Raw genomic sequence first — 21,897 nt, forward strand, 5'->3', positions numbered from 1 at the left:
GCCAGGGCTTTATGGCCATTAGGGGCAGGGTCTCCTACATGGTCCGTCATCCCTTGTGGCCTGAACGTCTACCCTGACCTGGTGCAGGGCCCATGGCCCAAAGAGACCCTCCCACCCAGGCTCTCACCAGCTGGGGACGCTGTGCCTCCGAGTTCCACTTCTCACCTGGCACCGAGTCAAAGCCTTCGAGTGTCTCCTAATGCCTCCCTTGGAATGGCTGGGAAGATCACAGGACACCTGGGTCCTATCCCCAGCTCTGCCACCGGCTCACTGTGTGGCCCTTGGGCAAATTCCTTCCCCTCTCCAAAAAGGGGGATAATGCGGCTGAGCCAGTGTGGGGAATTTCCAGGTGGAAATCCAAAGCAAGGGGAGGTGCTCACCGTTGCTGCTTTCATGTTAGACAACAGAAGGAGCTGTTTGAGTACGGGGCTGGAGCCAGGACTCCTGGTTTCGCTTCCTGTCTCTGCCACTCACTGATCCAGGTCGAGCCAACAAGATGCCACAGTTTCCCCATCCGTAGAATGGAGATAAGAAAGTTAGCCTCTCTTAGGGGTGTGGGGGGCGGTTGGGAGACATAGTTACTGTCTGTAAAGAGCATTGTAACAACACCTGCCCAAATGAATCATGATCTGGGTTTGAACCCAGAATCTGCCCGACAGGCATCTAGTACTTGAGCTACGGTAGCAGTTCCATTAGCCGGCAGCAGTAACAGGCTGTTATCCTCTAGGGTGGATCAGTCACTAGAAGGAGCTGCAGCACACGCTTCACAAGTGTGTTAGATTTGAATCTAGGAGGTTGTGAAGATAGATACTTTAAAGACTGTGCGGCACCCTGGCGCTGTGGTGACAGGGGCCATCACAAAGCACCTTAGACAGAAGTCCATTATAACCCTCTCTGTGGGCTGGATCCATGCATCTCTTGGGAGTGCCTGGCGCGATTCTTTGACACCCGCAGATGGGGCCTAGCGAATTGCAGCATTAAAAGGCAGAAGGGAGAGGAGGAGAAGCCAAGAATCTGTCGGGGGTGGAGGGAGGTAGCCGGGAGGCGAAGGGACAGCTTGAGCGGCTGCATCCGTGTGGGGATGCAGGGATGTGATGTGGCACCAGCATTATGGAGCTGCTGCTCCAGGAGGGGAAAAAAATAAGACAAGCAAATGGGTTTGTTATTCTTCTTCTTTGGAAGAGCCAGCACCACCTGTCCCCTCCATCTGCCGCTCACGTGAGCAGCCAGGGCCTCTGTGGAGAGAGGGGATGGCCCCACCGCCACTGAGGTCTGTCGCACTGACATCTTTGCTTTGTAATCTACAGATCAGAGCATTCCCCCCCACAGCTGAGACCCATCCACCTCTGGATGGTGGCAACTAACAGCACACGACAATACCACCCGGGCAGCTCACTCAGCACTGGAAGGCAACTGCCTCTGGGACACAAGGTGGCAGCTGTTTACCTGGGTGTGCCAAGATTGGAATGCAGCCACTTCTGGGGTGGCACACAGCAGCTGTTTATCAGCCACCCTGCACCACAGTCGGGGCCAGGAAGCCAAGGAGACTCTCGTAACTTATTGACACAGCAGGGTGGCATGCCGGAGGCAGACTGGAGTTACCCAGGTTAGAATTTGCACCCAACCCCAGTACTGACACCTCAGCGTAGGCAAAAGGTGCAGCGTGGCCTTTAATACCACAGCACCCCCTAACGCCCTGGTGGGCCAAAAAGGATTTCTCAAACATCTCTCCCCTCACATCCCAGCAGCCCTACCTGCACCGTGCAAAAAACCCCACTGTTAGCAAGCTAGTAGGAGAGACCAATTGTTCTGTTTCTGTGGGCGGGGCTGGGCATTCTGGGCGGAGCTATATCTCATCACATCATCACATTCTCCTATAAAAGGGAGACTCGAGGCCACGTCTACACTGCACACCAAGCCCGGGTTCTGACTCAGGTCTGAACCCCCAGCCCCCTTTCTGTCCACACACAAATCACTCTGACTCACATCAGCAAGCACTCAGGACCTGGGTCCTAGAACCCTGGTAGGGTAGGGGGGTGGCTCAGAGCCTGAGGGCCAAGCCCTGCAGTGTGGGCTCAGCTCAAGTCATAGACCTGGTCTGCACCACGCAGTATGGACGTGTTAGCACAGTTGTGGGACCCGGGTTTCCAAGGCAGTGTGGATGCTCCGACACCGAGTGCACAAGCCTAGCTCCCATGCAGACCCAGGTTTGCAATGCAGCACAGGGCTAGGCCCAGACCTCCGAATAGGGGTTACCCAGCGTTCCCAAGCCCAGCAAATGGTAACAGCAGGTGTTCAAGTCGATGGACACAGTCCCCTGACATGTAGGAGGGGATACACCCTTCAGTGGCCTAATGGATCAGGCACTAGAGTGGACTCTGGAGAGCTAGGTTGTAAGTCTCGTTCTGTCACTGATCTGGTGTGTGAATCACTGAGCCTGTAAGCTCTTTGGAACAGGGACTGTCTCTCTGTGCACAACTGTGCCCTGATCTCAGCTGGGACACTGCTACAATGCAAACGATTGTAAGCCACCAGGTGCATATTGAGCCCCAGGAGACAAAGCATCCTCACAGATCACTGCAAGGGGGTGAGGTTTCACTGCAGTGCAAGGATACAATAGAAATAATCATACAAAGGTTGCATCACGCTTTCTCTTGCCATAATGCTCTGAGGACCCTGCTGTACCAACTGCAGGATGAACACAAGACTCCTGTCCTAGAGAGCTTTCTCCCACGTTGCAGTGGGAGTTCATGCACACAGAGTATAAATGCAGTGGGGGGTAGGTGAGGGTGTCTGTGGCCTTGCACTGAACGAGAGCTGTGTGGGGAAGAGTTTTCCTGTCCTCCAAGAATTTGAAATTTTCTCCATCCTGAATCAGATGGAAAAGTTGACATCGCAAAGTTTCAGGAGCTAAAAATGCAACTAGGTCAATCAAAATGTTTGGAGAGGGACGATGGGAAGCCAGCAGGGACCCCCCCCCCCCCGTCCCTGCCAGCTCCCCACCCCTTAGCCCTTGAAGCAAAAAGTCATTTTGCCCTACAAAAATGCAACTTTTTTCAGTTCAAAACTGTGTGAAATGGGACACTGACCATTTGGAAAGGTTCCCCTCCCCCAAAAATCCAAGTTTATGAAATGAGAAATTCATCAAAACTGACCCTTTCCCTCCAAACACTTTGACGAATCGGTGTTTTCCTACAGAAAACCATTTCACCGAAGGATTCCTGCCCAGCCCTGCGCTGAGCCCTGCGCGGCTTCTCACGGCACAGTGCCACGTTTCTGACAGTGGAGGGCAGCAAGAAGCCACCCAAAATCCACACGCCAAGAGCTCCAGCTGGCTAGAGTGAAACTGCGGCCATGCACTGGGGCTCAGGGCAGGCTGGATAGGACCCTGGAGATAGCTGCTCTGGGCCCCTTGCTCCGCCCCAGCCCCCAACGCTGTCTGTTGTAGAGTTGTTTATTATGGGCATCAGACCCATCCCGCAAGCAATGTTTGGAGCAAGGAGCTCGTCCCAGTCCGGGTCTTTCCAAAGTGGGAGAGAGGCCGACCCCCACCCCCCTTCAGCCCTGCTGCATAGCAATGGGCGGCAGGTTTCAGAGGGGCGGGAGAGCAGGCTCCCCCCAAAACCAGAGGCAGTCACAGCCAGATGCACGGTGCGTACCACGCCATCAGCACTGAGCCCCCCACAGCAGAAGCGACCTGGTGCATGGGGGCTGCCGAGCCCCTCAGGTTTGGCCCCAAAACCCTGCCCTCCAAGCCTGCATGGTGCTGCAACCGCCCATGCACCGGCTCACGAGGCCACTCTGGTTTGGCCCCGGACCCCCCTCTAGTCATGACAGCGGGGCCACGAGGCCAAACCTCCTGGCCTCTGCCATGGGGCCAGCTCCTGCATCGGGGCTCCCCCCCACCACTTCCAGCAGCCCTTGCCCCCTCTGCTCTGCCCACAGGCCTGGCTTAGCCACAGCCTCATGAGCTGCATGGGGGAGCTGGCCAGGACAGGGGCGGCGGGGAGCCCAGGGCAGCACCCTGTGAAAAATCTCTGGGGTCCTCCCTGGACCAAAGAGCCACAAACTTTGAGCCGTGCACCCCGATCAGACCTTTGGAGCTAGGCCTGAGGGGAGAGGGCCAGTCCCCAAAGCCCACAGCATTGGGATGGATCCACACATTGCAGCCTGAGCCCATCTTAGCGGCTTCTCACCTCCTCCGGAGCTTCCCGGGCCTACTCCCCTCCTTCGCCCCCATGCCCATCCCCAGCTTTAGGCCAGGTTCTTGGGGGATCTGCTCAGGCCTGTCCCTAAAAGCTCCCTCCCGCCTCTATCGCGCACACACCCACCACTCAGCACTGGGACCCCCAAGTCCCATTGAGGCTCCAAACTCGCCATGTCCTGCCACTCTCCCTGCTGGGCCCAGAGTTCTTGTGAGTTGGCAGCGGGAAGGCAGTGGGAGATCGGTGGGGGTGGCGCACGCTGGAGGCTCCCAGGGAAGGGGACGGAGAGCGGAGCCCGTGAGGAGAAGGGTGGGAGGCGCAGAAAGGTGCTGCTAACCATTGATGAGTCAGCCAGGTCCCAGAAAGCTTCTGAACCCAGAGGCCCCATCTGCCCTTCTGCAGCTGCTCCTGGGGTCAGCTCTTGATCACGTGGCCAGCTGCAGAGCATAGTTCATCTCTGCAGGAGATGCCGCAGCCTCAGCTCCCTCCCTGTCTAGGCACAGAGGTAGCTTGTGTTAGTCTGTCTAGAGACTGCTACTAGGGGGACTCGGCTTCTCCTCCCTCCCTGCCTCTGCCTTGTATATTTAGCTTGCGAGTTCTTCAGAGAGCCGCTGTGCATACACGTAGTAAGAGACAGTCCCTGCCCCAAAGCCCTTACCATCTAAATAGCCAAAGAGAGGAAGGGGAAGCAAAGGCCCAGAAAGGGGGTGTGGGAATAGAACCCAGGCATCTGAGTCCCTATCCATTAGGCAACACTGCTTCCCACAGTGCTGGTTTGATGGCTGTAGAGGGAATGATCCCAGTGTCACCGAGAAGGCTGCTGGGAAAAACGTTACTCGAACTTTGTTGTTTTAAGCCTTCTATTTTATTAGGCAAGTGAAAGATGATCCCCAGCAACATTCCCGATCATATAAACCCACACCCATCGCAGCATAAAAGAGAGAGGAACACAATCCAGCTTGTAGGTCACTGACAGCTTCAAAGCACCAGCAGGTGAGCGCTGAGCTGGCGCACCTGAGAGGAATTACGCAGGCTCCCAATCTAAACAAATGGAAACCGCTGAGCAGCAGGTCCCTGTTGAACCCAAATGAGAGAAGGGCCCTGATGTGTCAGTTTCACGGCTCTATTACTGGTATTATGGTAGCAGCTTTAGGCCCCAGGTTAGGCCAGGAACCCCTTATGCCAGATACTCTACCCACATAATGAGAGTTTCCTCAGGCCTTGAAGAGCCCAGTCCATCAAAGTAGCCAAGACCAACCAAGGGAGTAATGGGATTCCCATTTTATAGATGGAGAAACTGAGGCACAGAAAGATACGACTTCCCCAGGGCCACCAGGAAAACCACAGCAGAGCCAAGAAAGGAGTCGAGAGCTGCATTCCGGTAACCACAAAAATTCACTCCCCTTCTCTTGTAGACTCCCCACCCCCATGGCCCCTGGAGGGGCTTTGTGAGCAAAATGTCCTCATCTGGCACCCCACTGCTGGTAGATGCTCAGGTCCTGTGGTGCTTCACTTCTACTCAGCCCTCTGGCCAGGTCACTTACAGTCCCCCCCGCAACTCCCGGAGGTAACAGAGAGTCTGACAAACCAGAGTCCAGTGTCCTTACATCAGGTCTCCAGCCCTGGGTCTGGGCCCTGTGGTTCTTACATCCTGTGGTCCCAGGGCTTTCAAGAGTCCTTAGACCCTTATGCCAGGGGGCTTTGCACCCCCTTTCCTGAGAGCTGGGAGGAGAAGCCAGACCCCTCCACTCCTCTGGGTTCCAGCCCAGGGAAATGGCAGCAAGCAGGCAAGATGCAACCCAGTTCACTAACTGAGATCTCCAGCCTCCCCTCCCCCTCTCACACCCATCACACTCTCATAACAGCTGTGAAACTCACCAGAGTCTGGTCAATTTCCCTTGCCACAGGGGTGGGAAGCTGCCTGCCTGCAGACTCAGGCAGAGGGCACTCCACTGGCTCACATCTGGAAAGTTTTCTTTACAAACATAAGGGCTAGACGTGTAATTTTTTTTTTTTAAGATGAGATTCTGCCTAACTAGATGGGCCTCTCTGATCCCGATGGAAAACTTCCCACTCCCTGGGAGCATACAGGCAAAAAGATTTTTCAAGCCTCTGATATTCAGTGCCTTTAGTTTGGGCTTCTATAGTTTCAGGGGGGGAGGAGAGAAGAGGGTAAAAAAAAATGCAAGAAGGAAAAGTGAACAGAACTGTCTGGACAATCAGAGAAGGCTGGGCTTGGGTTTGGGAAGGCCTGGGGGAGCTTTGAGTTTGATCAGGCTGGACGGCTCAGCAACAGGGGAAGAGCGTGTTTGTTCCCAGGCCGGATGGGAATGGTGGGTCCCATTAATGATATAGCCCCCAGCTGTGGGGGGCTTATGCGGAAGTACCCAAGGACAGACACAGACTTTACTCCTGTCTCCATGTGTCTCTGCAGAGGTGTTAATGGGCCACTCTACCCTTATGCTAAACACCTTGCTGGGGGAGGGCACCTTTCCCAGCCCCGAAGAAGAGCTCTGTGTAGCTCGAAAGCTTCTCTCTCCCCCCACCAGAAGTTGGTCCAATAAAAGACAGTAGCTCCCTGCTCTCCTTGTCTGTGTGTGTCCTGGGCACTCACAGCCAAAATGAAATGAGGGCAAAGGGGCATCCTGTCCCTTTAAAAACACAGAGCAGGGGAGGGGCTGGCTGAGCTAAGATGAAAGTCTGACATCGCCCCCCCCCCCCATCTCCTCTTCATCCCACTCCTCAGTGCAGAATTCCCTAACCCCCATGTCCAGGATTCCCCCCCCCACACACACACTTCCCCTCTGTTAAGAATCCCCCCAACACACATCCAGGATCCCCTCCCCGTCAAAGACTCCCCCCCCCCCCATCAAGGATCCCTCTTGCTGATTCAAAGATTCCCCCCATCCGTCCAGGATCCCCCACCTCCAGGATTCATCCCTCCTCTCAAAGATCCCACCTCTGCATCAGGGATCCCACTCCCTGCCCAAGTTCTGCCCACCCCATCCCATTTGCAGGATTCCCCCTCCCTCTAGGATCCCCCCAATCCAGGATCTTCCCTCCCCCTGCAACATCTTCTGTCTCTGTCCAGACTCTACCCCTTGTTCAAACAACTCCCCCCCATGTCAAGAATTCCCTCCCCCTACCAGGATTCCCCCCCCAAAAAAGTCAGTTATCCTCTGCCCCTGTTCAGAATCTGCCCCCCATGTCCAAAAATACCCCCCACACACACACACTTCTATGATCCCCTGCCCCATGTCAAGAATTTCCTGCCCATATCCTGGATTCCCCCTCAAGTCAATCACCCTCTGACTCTGCCCAGAATCCTCCCCCCCCATGTCAAAAATAACCCCCTCCTCTATGATCTCCTCCCCCATGTCAAAAACTCCCTCCCCATGTCCAGGACCCCCTCAAGTCAATCACCCTCTACCTCTGCCCAGAATCTGCCCCCCATGGAAAAAATACCCCCACACCTATGATCCCCTCCCCATGTCCAGGACCCCCCCCCAAGTCAATCACCCTCTGCCTCTGCCCCCCATGTCAGAAAATACCCCCACACTTCTACGATCCCCTCCCCCATGTCCAGGATCCCCCCACCCCAGTCCATTACCCTCTGTGCCTCTGCCCAGAATCTGCCCCCATGTAAAAAATACCCCCACACCTATGATCCCCTCCCCATGTCAAAAACTCCCTCCCCATGTCCAGGACCCCCCCCCCCCAAGTCCATCACCTTCTGCCTCTGCCCCCCATGTCAGAAAATACCCCCACACTTCTACGATCCCCTCCCCCATGTCCAGGACCCCCCCACCCCAGTCCATCACCCTCTGCCTCCGTCCACAATCCCACCCCCAACTTGGCCCAAGTTGCTGGGTGGGTTGTTCTGAGAGCCCCCCACCCCCCACCCCCCGCCCCCCAGGCCCGGCCAGCTCCTCGGCCCCCTCCCCCGCTCGCTCCCAGTGGCTCCTTCCCCGTCTCGCTCCATCCCCTCGCTGCAGCCAGCCCCGCCGCTCCGGAGCGCCAGCCAGCGCGGGTGCGAGCGAGCCCGGAGCGAGCCAGCCGGAGGGGCCCCTTGCGCCGGAGCCGTGGAAATGGTTTGGCGGCGGCGCTGAAGCCGGGCAGGGCGCGGAGAAGGCGAGAGACCCCCCACCCCGCCCGCCGGACCCCCCGATTCCCCCCCTGCCCCCCAGCGCCCGGGCCAAAGGCAGGAGCATGCGGAATCTGCGGCTTTTTCTGCTCTGGGTTGTGACTCTGGCTGACACTCAGTGCCAAGGTAAGGGGGGGGGGCCTCCGCGCCCCCCACCTCTTTTGTGTCCGCGCGGGGGGGGGGGCAAGTTTGCAAGTTGTTCGTGGGAGGATGGGCGAGGGCAGAAGGAGCGGGGGGAGGGGGCGATAGGGAAAGATTCCCCCCCAACCCCACTAACCCCCCACACCCCACTTAACCCCCCCCCCATTCCTTCTGCAAACGCAGCTAGCGGGGCCTGATCCTGGTGTAACTTGAGTGGCTTCGCTGGAATGGCTCCTGATTGTTTCCCCCGCAAGCTCCCGGGGGGGGGGGGGAGGTCGGTAGCTCCCCCCCCCCACCCCGCTTCTTTCATGGGAAATCGAGGGGGAATTGCATCTTGGATCTAAAGCTGGGGGGAAGGGGAGCCGCTTCCAGTCCTGCGGCCCCCCCCCCCCCCCCCCAGTATAACCCTGGTGGGTAGCCTTGGCTGCTGCCCTATATTTATGTATTTGTGTTGCCCAGAGAAAAGTTTTGTGGCAAAAAGAACTGGGGGGGGGGGGGGGCGCCCGGAAGGCTGAAGGGGGGAAAGTGAAGGAAGAAAGGGAGGAATGGCAGAAAGGAGAAGTCGCGCGGATGCCAAGGAAGGGGGAGGAGAGAGCGGGACAGGGGAATGTGGGGGGAAGGGCAGGGGAGAGGCTGCGATTTCAAGTTATAAAAGGGGGTGGCGCGGGGGGGGGGGGTCCGAACCCTGTTTGTGCAAGTCCTGCGGGGTGCATGGAGGGCGCTGCTTCCCCGGGAATCCCCCCCCGCGCACGCTGGGGAGCGGCGAGCAGGCCGAACCGCTGGCTGGCGAACAGCTGGGGCTCTCCGGCTGCGAGGAGCATTCCAGGGAAGGGAGAGCTCGCGTCTGGGGAGTTGGCGTTAAATCCTGCTCTTTGCCCACTTGGGGGGAGCCAGCGGTGGTTTGCGGGGGGCGGGGGGGGCTAGCTGGATTGGAGTCCCGCGGGCCCCCTCCCGGATCTGGATGGGGACCCTTCCTGGGCTGCCTTGTGCTGATGTCGCAGCAAAGGGGAAAAGGGGGAGTTGGTGTCTTGTCTGTGACTCCAAGCGAGATGCCAGCGGGATCTCTCCCCAGGAGCAGGGTTGTGTGTGGGGCAGAGGAGCTGGGGGGCTGGGAGGGGGGGGGGACGTAGTGGCGGAAAGGGAAAGATTCCCTCGGCTAAAGGAGCAACTCCGCCTCCTTCTGCAGATGTCTCAGCTCCCCCAGGAATGCCTGAGCCTGGAGATTTCTGGCTGATAAGGCTGCTGGGGCTTGTTTATCTAGCTGGTCGCAGGGACCTGTAGAGCTAGAAGATTCAGGCCTGGTCCTTCCTTGCAGACAGTGGAGGGGCCCCGGGCTCCCACTGGAAAGTAAGAAATCCAAGCCCTGCCAGGGTGGGTGGGGGGCGGCGGGCCCTGGACCATGTCCCCTGTTCTGATCTTGCCCAGAAGGCATCATTGCTGTTTGTCGAGTGGTCCCACCCAGCGGGCCGGTTGTGCCAGGCGCTGCGCAGAGGCAGGAGAGACGGTCCCTGCCCGAAGCGCTCACAGTCCGAATAGAGCAAGACCCTTAGGCCCATTTACAGAGGGGGCAAACTGAGGCCTAGAGAGACTTGCCCAAGGGCCAGCAGGCAGGCAGTGACTGAGGTCTGCTTTCCCCAAGTTCCAGACTAGTCGCTTAAAGGCAAAGCTGGCCAGGCTGCCTCCTTCCCAGCTGCTGGCTGCTTGGCGGGCCATGGGGCAAATGAGTTGGCTGGTTCTGGGGGTCTGTGTTGTGGGAACACCACCTCTTCTTGGGGTGAAATAGCCTTCACCGAAGGGGGCATGGGAGCCTGAACTCCAGTGCGGGGCTGGAGGGGTTCCCCCCACCAGGGGACGGAGCGCCTGGAGGGGCCAGTTTGCAAAGGGCCCTTGACCTGCCAGCATCCCTGTGCTCTGGATACAGAGGCCTCCAATGCTTGCAGGTCCCTCCTGCTACAGCTTTCATTTAAAGGGGGGGGGGGAGTTGTGGGGGAGCGTTGTTAAGACGCTGGGAAGAAAATGAGACAAACAGGGGTTTAAAGGGGGAAAAAAGCCTCTTACACTGAAAGATCGAGGGCGGGGGGGGGGAGGGGAGGGCAGGGCAGGATAAATACATTTCATCCTCCACCCCTCCTTGCAAGACTCCAAGAACCACCATGGGTCTTTACTCAAATCGAAGGAACAAAAGCTACAGTCCCCCCCCCCCCCCCCCCCCCCCCCCCCCCCCCCCCCCCCCCCCCCGCAACTGTGACATGTGGATTTAATTGGAGGGAAGGTGGTGTTGGGGTGGGGGCAGGTGTTTGCAGGAGAGAGAGAGTGAGCAGAAATATTTCCCTTTCTATAAATCTAATTCTTGGAAACCAGCGTGAGGAGGGCAAATGGGCTGAATCTGATTTACTCCTGCAGAGGATTTGATCCAGAGGATGGCTTAAATCCCTGCCTTGGGGAAGAATCCCCCTCCGGGAGGTGAACGGCTAAGCAGGGCTGGTGGTTTAGGAAGCAGGATTCTGGGAAAGAAGAGGCTTGGGGATCTGTTTTGATTCCCTTTAGAATAAACACCCCTCTGCCCCCCCCCACTCCCATTTTTCCCTTTGTTCCCCACTGCTCTGCATGACACCAGGGGAGCCACCTGTGTTGTTTTTCCAGGGTTTGTGGGGTGTGCATGGGGATTCTTGTAAGTTTCTTTCTCTTGCCCACTCCCTCCTCCTTTGGAAGCTGTTTGGATGGGTTGGTCTGGGGCAGGAGGGGTTTTCCTTCAGGGTTGTTATCAGGGAGAAACGGAGCAGGGATTGGGGGTTGAAGAGTGGTTGGGAAAACTGTGATCCCCCTCCCCGAAGGAGATATATATAAATGAGCTTGATAGATGGAGAAAGGGGGTGGGGGGAAACATGCTGGAGTATTGGGGGGGGGGGAAGGAGGAGGGGATCTGTGCCATTCATGTGGTTTGAGCTCACACACACACACACAAAGATGTTGAATGGGTTTCATCATTCTTCATTTCTCACTAAATAATTTTCTGTATCTTATCTAAATGAAACCCATTATTCTTCCCCCCATTTCAATCACTCGCTGTGATTGTGCCTCAAATTGAAATATTTATTCATTTTCCGGGTGATTCTTTATCCCTTTCTCTCTGTGTGGGTTTTTTCCCCCCCTCTTTCTCTTCCTTTCAGGGAAGAGCAGCAAAATTGCAACAGCAAAGACTACAGCTAATCAGGAGAAGTGTGTGCTTCGGGAGGTGGGGGGTGTCAACCCGTGGGGGTGGGAAGTGGCTAGGGTACTGTTTTGTAAGGAGGGGATTTATGGGGAGGTAGAGGGTGGGAGTGTTCTTCATACTGCCTGGAAATATCGGGGGGGGGGGGGGAATGTGCTTCCCAAATCCCTCCCCCTAACAGAAACACACACATAAAATGCTTTGATCCTGCACCTCAGAAGGCAGCTAGACAGAAGGAAGAGGGAGTCCTGACACCGGATGGCTCGCTCCATGCAACAGGGCGAGCTGTAGTAAACTGGTCACAGATCCCTTGTCATGCGTCGCCACTCAGGCACTTCACATCTTGCAACCCGGGGGTGGGGGGGGGGGGGAGGAATTGGGAGTCAGGACTCCTGGGTTCTATCCCCAGCTCTGGGAAGGGAGTGGTGTCTAGTGGGTAGTGCAGGGTGGTCTAGGTGTCAGGACTCCTGGGTCCCTTTTCTGCTTTGCTATGTGTCTGTCTGGCCTGCTTTCCTTGCATTTGTCGGGCGGCCTCCCCCTGTTTCTGGGCCATCTGTGAAACGGCGATAAACCCACCTCAGAGCGGCTGTGAGGTCTTAGTCAAGGTTTGTGATCCCCTGCCAGAGACACCTGAGAAGGGAAAGGTTACAAAGAGGTCACACTCCCATTCAGCGTAGGGTTTGCCTTCTCCTCCAGCCCCAATGAACAGACGTGTTCCTGTGCCTTTAATCCCCATCCCATCCTTCATGACCCCAGACCTGGCTTCCCATAGCGAGGACCAGGGAGCCATCACTGGCCTCAATTAGGACAGAATCGCTAGGACTGGAACATACCAGGATAGACCCTTGGCCACCGATAGTGAGTGAGTGAGTGAGTGAGAGAGAGAGAGAGAAAGAAAGATGAATAAATTCTATTTATCTCGTTGTTTATTCAGCTAACTCTTTTAATCAGCTAGTGAGTACATTACTGGTGAATAATATTTTCAATATTCAGTCCGTATAGATAGATAGATAGATTAGATAGACAGACGGGGTGTATAGAGATAGATAGATAGAGGGGTGTGTAGAGGGATAGATAGGTAGATAGATAGATTAGATACACATGCGTGGGGGTGGATGGCTGGATGGTTAGAAGTGGGGTATCTATGGGGTAGTGTGTATTGCGATGGATGGAGGGGGATGGTTGGCTGGCTGGCTAAATGGAGGGGTGTTCCTAGGAATGGATAGTTAAAGGGGTATATATGGGGATGGATCAGATATTACAGTGCTGAGGGCAATATAAGAATCTATATATGTTGGTAGATAGAGGGGCATTTATGGGGATGGATGGACAGAGGGGTGGGGGTGAGGATGGACTGATGGATGGACTGATGGATGGATGGATGGATGGATGGACGGACAGAGGGGTGGGGGTGCGGATGGATGGATGGACGGACAGAGGGGTGGGGGTGCAGATGGATGGATGGACGGACAGAGGGGTGGGGGTGCAGATGGATGGATGGACGGACAGAGGGGTGGGGGTGCAGATGGATGGATGGATGGACAGAGGGGTGTGGGTGCGTATGGAGGATGGATGGACATGGGGGTGGGGGTGCAGATGGATGGATGGATGGACGGACAGAGGGGTGGGGGTGCAGATGGATGGATGGATGGACAGAGGGGTGTGGGTGCGTATGGAGGATGGATGGACATGGGGGTGGGGGTGCAGATGGATGGATGGATGGACGGACAGAGGGGTGGGGGTGCAGATGGATGGATGGATGGACAGAGGGGTGTGGGTGCGTATGGAGGATGGATGGACATAGGGGTGGGGGTGAGGCTGGACGGACAGACAGTGGGGCAGACGTGCGGATAGATCATCTCCCCCCGGAGAAGCAGCCAAGGAGCTGGCAGGACGTGGTTTCCAGACCTGTGCAGACTCCATGCCTGCAGAGAGCTCGGGCAGGTCTCGGTCTCAGCCCCCCGTGTGCGTGGCTGCTGCATTGCCGGCTCCCTTCCCCCCGTGCCGGACGCCCCTGGCGAGCGGCAGGTAAATATTGTGAGCGATGCGCGGGCAGTAATAGTGGTTTGACTGCAGATTGATGAATGCTGTGTAAAAACTCGGCACCCAGCGGCCCCCCTCACTCACCCACGCATGCCGGCTGCTGCCTGCTCTGTGCCACTTCTCTGCCAGTCGCCCTGGCCCCCAGGGGCCTCACAAAGCCCGGCCTGCCGGCCCGACGGGGCAACTGGGGGGAGCAGCCAGCATCGCAGCTCGGCCAAGGCATCGGGGGGTCAGGGGGGTGTATAGGGCAAACTCTGTGCTGGGGCAAGTGGCTTCCCTTACCCAGGCTGGGAGCCAGCACAGGGTTGAGGGGGGAGAGCTCCACCCCACCCCGAGGGTTGAAGTCTTTAGGGACTGGAGGAGTACAATGCGGCGGCGGGGTGGGGGGGGAACAGGTGGCTAACCTTTGCTGTCACCTCACTAGGCCGCTGGCCCCGTGCGTGTCTGTCTGTCTGCTCTCTCTCTCCATAGTCCCGTCGTCCCAGCCTGCTCCCAGCCTGCTGGCCGTGTGAGGGTTAAAGGGGCATCGTGTCATGCTCAGTGTCGATTTCCTGGTGCTGCAGGGAGAGCGATGCCCCACAGCCCAGCCCCTCTCCCTGGGGTGGCCCACTTATGGGGCACACAGGCTGCAAACGTTCCCATGGTGGTAGGGGCTGGCTGGGCTGCTCCCCGGCCCCCCTGCCACCAGGATATCGCTGTTCAGCTCCACAACCCCGCATCCCTCTGCCCAACGCAGCAGAGGAAGAGGGTGAAGGGTTTGATCCCCTTGTCTTGTCCTCTGTGCGAGCGGCAACAGGGCTGCTTTATAGCTTCCTGCTGTCCTGTCCAGCCCCAATAACCTGAACTGATCCACGGCAGGGGACTCCAGCTCTGTTCTGCTGGCTGGTCTGGAATTTAACCCCCGTGTCTCTGATTTCCACCCCCCAGCAGCCTCTTCTCCTCCCCCTCTGCGGCTGACCCTGTCTCCCCCCGCCCCGGCGCAAATGTGACATGCCACCCTGCTGGAACCACGGGCCCGTCTGCCTTTCCAGATCAATTCCATCAGCTGCAGGCACGCGGCTAGGCAGTCCTAGCCTCTGAGAGCAGCAGGAGGGAAACGGGGGGACTGCAGGAGGGCTGGATTCCCTGGGGAGGATCTGCCGGCCCCGATTCACCAGGGTCTGTCTCCATAAGACGAGAGCCCTGTATTTACTGCGGCTATTCCCATGCAGCGCGGGCACGCTGGTCCGATTTATACAGCTGCAGCACCCCCGCAAGTGAAACCGGGGTCGGGGGGGGGGGAGGGAGGGCTGTGTTACCGGCCCCTGCCTGCCTTGAAGCACTTACAGCCCAGGGAGGGGAGGTGACTTGCCCCGGGTCACCCAGCAGATCAGTGGCATAGCTGGGAATAGACCCAGGTTTTCTGGGACCCAGATGAGAACCTGTCCACTAGGCTATGCTGCCTTGTGCAGAGGTGGCAAAGCCCAGATCCCCAGACCCTTGTGAGGGGGACGGTAGGGGCAGTCGGGGCGTGCGCGTTGGGGGTCACATGGAAGTGGCTGTGAAAGGGGAAGTCCCTCCAGAAACCAGGCCCAAGCTGGACTCCAGGCAGGCCCCAGACAGGCCGGGCACTGGCAGAGCAAAGCCGGGTTAGTGGAGCCTGGGGGAGATGAAAGGCAGGGCTGGCCAGACAAGCACTTCTGTGAGGATCCCTCTGCTTGGGGAAGTGAGCGATGGGGCCTAGCTTCATCCGCCCTGCTCCATTTCAGCAGCTCAGGCCCGTGTCTCACTGCAAATACAAACTGTCCCTGGGTTCAATGGGCATTGAGCCCATCCATGATAATATCAGTGCCTTGGACCGGGGGATCTCCCAGCACACCACAGCTGATCAATCCTCACCTCCAGCCACGTAGGGCAGGGGTTGGTACGATCAGCTGCATTTTCCAGGTGGGGAAGGTGAGGGATGCAGTCGGGGAGTGATTTGCTCCAGGTCACACGGCAGGCCAGTGGCAGAGCTAGAAATGGAACCCAGGAGTCCTGGCTCCCAGGCCCTTGTTCCAATTACTAAACCCCAGGCTACTTCCAGAGCTGGGGATGGAACTCAGGCATCCTGGCCACTCAGGCTCATTCTTAAACCTCTAGACAACACTGCCTTCCCCACAGAGAGAGCTCAGCGGAGTGGCTGGTCCCTGAGAACCAATTGCTAGCGCCCACCAAAAGGAAGTAGGAAAAGCGAGACCCTGCAATCCGGATCCGAACCCTAGAGCTCTCTAGGCAAGTCTTAACGGGGTCCCCCCTTCTTGGATTCAGCTCCAAACCTCCCCAGAGCTGGAGGGCCTCCTGATCTCAGCTCTGGGACAGCCCTCCTCCCAGGAGAGCAGCCCCCGCCGTCCGGGACCGGCTGTGCTCAGAGGTTTAAGGGCTGGGGTGCAAGGTGGAGCCAGCAAGATGTGCTGATGCATTGTGTGTGTGTGTCGGGGGGGGGACAACGAGGGAGCTCAGCTGCGTTTCCCTATCACTAACGCGCCTTTGAACCAGCCACCCACTCACTGCCCCCCAGGGATCCACGCCGCCCCTTTCATTCCGCCGCCTGGCGAGAGGGTTATTTATTTTGATTGCACCTGACACCTGTCAGCACACAGCTCAGCACAAACAGTCCGGTGGGGCTGGCTCCACGGCTCCCCCCACCCCCACCTTGAGGGGCTTTTCGTGCCGTAACCTCATCATCTGCGGCTGGGTGCAGGGAGAACCACGCAAAACTCCGGCGACCCATCACCCTGGGCGGTGGGGCTCCAAGGGTAGCTCTGCTGAGCCTGACGCTGGGCGCTGCCTGTCGCACACTCCACCAGGCTGCTGCAATCCAGCTGGGCCCAGCACCAGACTCTTGGGTAGGAAAGCCAGCAGTCGATGGTAACAAAATCCACTTGCAACAGAGACAATTCTCCCCCACTCCCGGGAGGGCAGGCTTAGAGCCCTCAGCCTCAGCCTCCAAAAACACAGGGCTTGCCCATTTGAGTTAAGGGTGCGCTCCCTCAGCTAGCAGTGGTAGCAGGCCTCTTATCCTCTCTGTGGGTAGCCACTAGAGGGCCACCTCCAAGCAGCCCCCACTGCCTGCTGCCACCCTCTCCCCACACTCCCTAGAGCTGTGCTCCGTTCGGCTCCCTTTGCGTTCCAACAAGCCGAGTGAAAAATCCCAACCTCCCCCAAGCAAAACTGGGCTGAAAGGGGCAAGATTCCCCCTGCTCTGGGACTGAAGACACCCGACCATGGAACCTCCGAGGTCCACAGGGTTTCCACCCTGAAGCTGTTGCCTGCCCCCCTGCCGGCAACACCCCCGTCCCCAGCTCTCTCCCTATGGGCTGCTTTCCTCCCCCGCCACCCCAAGCTCCAGGGCTTCTATAGGGTTTGCAGATCTTTGGTCAGGACTCCCTGGGGTCAGCCCTGCTCCTGCTGCAGAGCAGAGCAAGTGCATGGTGTTAGCTCCCTGCCCAGTTCCTCAGGACACTGGGGCCTTCAGCCCGACAGCTCTCGGCCAGCCCCAAACCTTGGGCTACCGCACTGGCCCTCTGAACAAGCCAAGTCCAGTTAATGGGCTCTTTGGATTCCAGCAAACACAGCCTAGCCTGATCCTCTTGCACAATCGTATGCAGCAGGGAAACGCTGCCCCCCCCTCCCCCAGCACACTAGGGTTTTGCACCATCTTTGCACTGGTGCAAATGAGCAATGTTGCACCATTCCAGCCAATGCAGATGATGCCATTGGTTTCAATGGGAGCAGGGATGAACCCTAAAACAGCTTAGTCTAGGTAGGAGACAGTGTGATTTAGTGGATAGGGCCCCTAAATTGGGAGTCTGGAGAGCTGTTTGCAGCTCTGCCACTGACTTGCTGGGTGACCTTGGGCAAGTCACTTCCCCCCTCCCCGAGCCCAGTTTCCCCATCTATAACCTGGGATACTATGCATGCCTTACTGTGTGAAATGCTGTGAAGCTGGTGAGTGCTTGCTCCTCCACAGGCGTTAAGCACACGTTGTGTTATTTATCTAGAGATGAATCTATCTAATGTTCGGAGTGCTGTAACCCCTGCTCCAAACAGTGTCTTGCAACTCTACCTGTTTGATCCATCCACAGTCCACTGCTGCTCACTCTGCAGAGCGACTCAGGGATGAAAGGAAATCCTTTTCTGTCCGGGCATGTGCATGCGCAAAGTGCAGTGAACTTGTGGAACTCCCTGCAGTAGGAAAAGCGGGAACCAAGCTTAGAGACAGGCAACAGCCCAGATGTTGCCAAGTATGGGACAGGAGTGCTGATGACCCAGAAAAGGTTCCTGGCAGTGAGAGACTCTTGGGAATCGTCTCTTCCAGGGAAGCGGTGGGATCCCTGTCGTTCGGGGCACTTCGAACACGTAGCTGGAGGTTATAGCATACGGAAGGATCCTTCTTCAGCTAGGGGAGACTGGACCCATCAGGGCCTTTTCTTCTCTGATTGGACACACTGGTTCCCATGCCCCCTTACACCAGTATGGCAGGAAAGGGCCATTAAAGTGGGAGGAACTAATATATTTTAGCCTGCCAGAGCTGCATGAAGGGGCCTTAGTGTGACTGAGAATCAGGCCCTCAGGCAGTTCCAATAGTGAGGAGGCAATTAAAAGGGTCCTCCACCCTCATGTGTCAAGGCACAAGTTGATTGTTCACCCTCCACCATTCTTGCATGGCTGTGAAATCGCTGCTGCGCTCCACACCAGAGGTGGCTGCATTTCAGTGGTGGGAGAGCGATCCCCAAGCAGCATTGCTTCGTGCTTTTAAATAGCAGCTGTGCTCCACCCCAGAGGTGGCTGTCTTTCAGGACTGGGTGATTGATCCCTGGATAGCATTGCTTTGTGCTGTTAAACAGCTGATGCATCTTACCAGAGAGGTGGCTGCCTTTCAGTGGTGGGGGAAGCGATCCCAGCATGCAGTGCATACTTTGCAAAGCACACTGGGGTCATGAGATTGCCCTCACTCCAGGGCTTCTGCTGCCATAGGGCACAGGAGGCCGGACACCAGGTACAATGGCCCCCTTCTGCTGCAGCGAGCCTTTCGCTGGGGAACGGACTGGTGGCTCGGAAGTGGCAGGCGGGAACGGGGGGACTCGGAGCAGAAAGGATGGCTCCGTGCTGACCCTGTTCTGGAAGGGAGGATTAGAGCTAATGGACAGCGTGTCACTGTGGCTGTGTGGGGGCTGACCCAGCAAATTCCGTCCCCTGCCTTGAGTCAGAGATTTCTTGCTCTCCTGCCCATTTTAATATCCCAGGGAGCCTCCTTTCCTACCCAGATCCCCAGCACTCAGCCCTTCCCCAGCCCCTGCACTCAAAGCCATTGAGGAAATTGGGACGCTGAGTGAGACCCACGGGGCACACTGGGATTAAAGGGCTCCAATCCCGGGGTGGGGGGGGGGTGTGGGGTTGGAGCCAGCCAGCTCTCCAGGGTGAGGCCACTGTAGTTCCTGGCAGCAAGGGTGCGCTCGGGGGCTCCAGCCTTCGCTCGCTCCCCTGGCCCAGTGCTCTTGCTCGCTCGCTTCCCTGGCAGGGTTCTGTCACTCGACCTCTTGTTCCCCCAGTCCTCCTCCCTTGCGCTCGCCTCCCTGGGCTGGGGCGTGCGTTTGCCTGGGCTTGCCCTCTAGCTTGCGCTCCTAGGCTATCGCTCCGGCCCATTGGCTTGCTTGGTGCGTCCAGCGGGTGGCTTCGCAGCCTCTCCTGCAGGGCTATGGTCTCCTCCTACGATTCCTTTTGGCTGAGAGGGCAGGGAAAGAAACAAAGTCACCTTGGAGACTGAGTTTCATCAGTAGAAAGGGGACCAATTGTGATGAAGTGTGTGTTTGTGTGTGTTGTGCGTGCGCCACCCTCTATGGGAAGGAATCAGAAATGTTCCCCTTTGTGTCATAAGCCCTATAGTGCTACCAGCTAGGGGAGAGTCCCCACTAGCTCCGGTGCTAGACTTCTTATCAGCATAGACTTGCTGATACCATTACGGGGGAGTCCTGGCTAAGCAAAGGTGGGAATTGCTAGGACAGCCCGCCAGGCAAAGAGCTCCAACCTCCTAAGAGACCCAGAGTCCTTGCCCTGATTCTGCAGTGAACACAGGGGGTGGTTGGCATTATAGCAGGCCTGAGCCCTGGAGCCATTTGCAAGGGGAGCTCAGAACAAAGGCCGGCCCCTTAGGAGTTCCAGGGGCCTTGACCCTGTGGAGCGTCTCTCCCTGGAGGGGACAGGGCTGGGCTGTGTGGTGAATACAAAGGTGATGCTTTGCTGAGGCTGCTGGATGCAGACCGCCCCTGTGATCCTGTCTGGCTCTAGCTCCCAGCCTGCAGTGCCTGTTGTCACCTAAATCCTGCCCTAGCTGGATAATGGGTGTCAGCAGAGGAGCCCGGATTCCTGGGTTCTGGCGCATCTCCCTTGTTCTGGAGGCTGAATTCCAACACGGAGGTGGGGGATGCAGCAAACGGAGAGCAGTGGAGTTAGCAGCTTTGGGGTCCCTTCCCTGTTCCCTCCAAATCAAGCCCCCTGTTGCTGCCCGGTTGTCCCAGCTTATTCCCTGGGTTGCACCCAGGGAGATCAAGATTGTCGTGCAGCAAAAAGTCACCGCCGGCTCAATGCACCATGCAGCCATGCAAGGGGAAGCAGCTAGCAAGCCGGGGGCATCAGCAGGCCTGCCGTGCAAGGCACGGGGGCGGTGGGAAGCGGTGGTGGGGGAGTAGAAGCGCTGGGCCCAGAGGCCCCTGTCAGGTTGTGAGCGGCGCTAGCAGGTTCCCCCCGGGCCAAGGCCTGGGGAAACGTGACTTTCCCAGAGTAGAAATCCATGTAGCATCGCATATCGTTATCCCCGGGCACATCAAGGGAGGGAGCGCAGGCGAATGATGAGGCCAGCGGAGAGCAACACGCGGCGTGGGCTTGGCCGATCAGCCGGGTGCGAGGAGGTGCCCTGGGAGCCAGCAGCTCGCAATCCACTTCTCCACTTCCCCAGCTTGCGGTGAGATTCCCCAGGCTCCCGCTGCCCCCTTCCTACCCCCCGCACATACAGCTGTGCCACCCAGCGCAGGAACAGACAGAAAGCCAGCGGCGTGGATGCCGTTAAATATTAATAATGCTTTGCCCTTCTCTGGCGCCTGCCAGCCGGGGAGATCAAAGCCCTTTGCAACCATTAGCGAATTTACCCAGGAGCTGGGTAAATATTTACAGATGGGGAAACTGAGGCACGGGGAGGGTGGAAGTGTCTTGCCCAAGGTCACCCAGTGACTCAGTGGCAGAGCCAATACTAGAACCCGGGAACCTTGACCCTTCCTCTGGCGCCCCGTGCGGTAACCACTAGCCCACATTCCCACCTGGAGCTGGTAGTAAAACCCAGGAGCAGAGCTGTCTGAGAAACGGTTTTCCCATCACATAAAAATGCTGCAGTTTTTGAAGAATTTCCCGGGACCTTTTGGAATCGTTCATGAAAAGCCGGAGGGAGAAAAAGACCCACCATCGGGCAGCCAAGAGCCTGGCAGTTGGACGCTCACATGAGATGGGTGGGACCCAGGTTCAAGTCCTGCTCTTCCTGATTCAGAGGATGGACTGGAACCCAGGTGTCCTGTGTCCCACATGGGTACACACATGCCCTCACAGGGGCCCTCATGGGACACGCCCACCTAGGGACACACATGTGGCTTTACAAACATAAAGGGACATGCCTGGGGGCTCTTCTACAGGCCATCCCCATTTGCACACTCGTTTGTGTCCCCTTGCACATGGATACACACCGCCCGGAGCCGTGGCTGCGTCCCCGTAGGAGGCGACATGCGGCCCCCCACTCCCCACTGCCTGGCGTTTGGTGCTGGTAACTCAGGGATTATAGCTAACTCTCCATAAAGATCCCCCTAATTGCTTGCCTTACCTCAGGTTTTATCATCAAAGCATCCGTTATTCCCTCTCTAGCCTCCTTTTCTTTTTATTATCTCTTAATTAATCACTCTGGCTTTCACACTTAGCAGATAATTACAGTCTCCTGGGCACACGGCTCATTTTCATAACCTCCTGCTCTGAGTGGAGAGTGGGCGGGAGAACAGTGGGAAGGCCAGAAGAAGGGATGGAGGAAAAGGAGGAGAGGAAAGTGGCTGGGGGGAAAGAGGTGAGGTGTAATAGATCCGCCTTCTCTGCTGTCA

At 57.3% G+C, this 21,897-nt stretch overlaps 1 protein-coding gene across 1 annotated transcript in view; it reads left to right on the forward strand.

The window, feature by feature from the left end:
* The first annotated feature begins 8,186 nt into the window (after positions 1 to 8,186).
* Positions 8,187 to 21,897, forward strand: part of KIRREL1 (kirre like nephrin family adhesion molecule 1) — an 88,359-nt gene continuing 74,648 nt past the window's right edge. Inside the window, exon 1 of the mRNA XM_037883140.2 lies at positions 8,187 to 8,475. Within this exon, the coding sequence (XP_037739068.1) occupies positions 8,415 to 8,475 (61 nt within the window). The 5' untranslated portion in view covers positions 8,187 to 8,414. The remainder of the gene's footprint in view (positions 8,476 to 21,897) is intronic.

The sequence above is a fragment of the Chelonia mydas genome, chromosome 24 (genome assembly GCF_015237465.2).
Source record: "Chelonia mydas isolate rCheMyd1 chromosome 24, rCheMyd1.pri.v2, whole genome shotgun sequence".
NCBI classification, from domain to species: Eukaryota; Metazoa; Chordata; order Testudines; family Cheloniidae; genus Chelonia; species Chelonia mydas.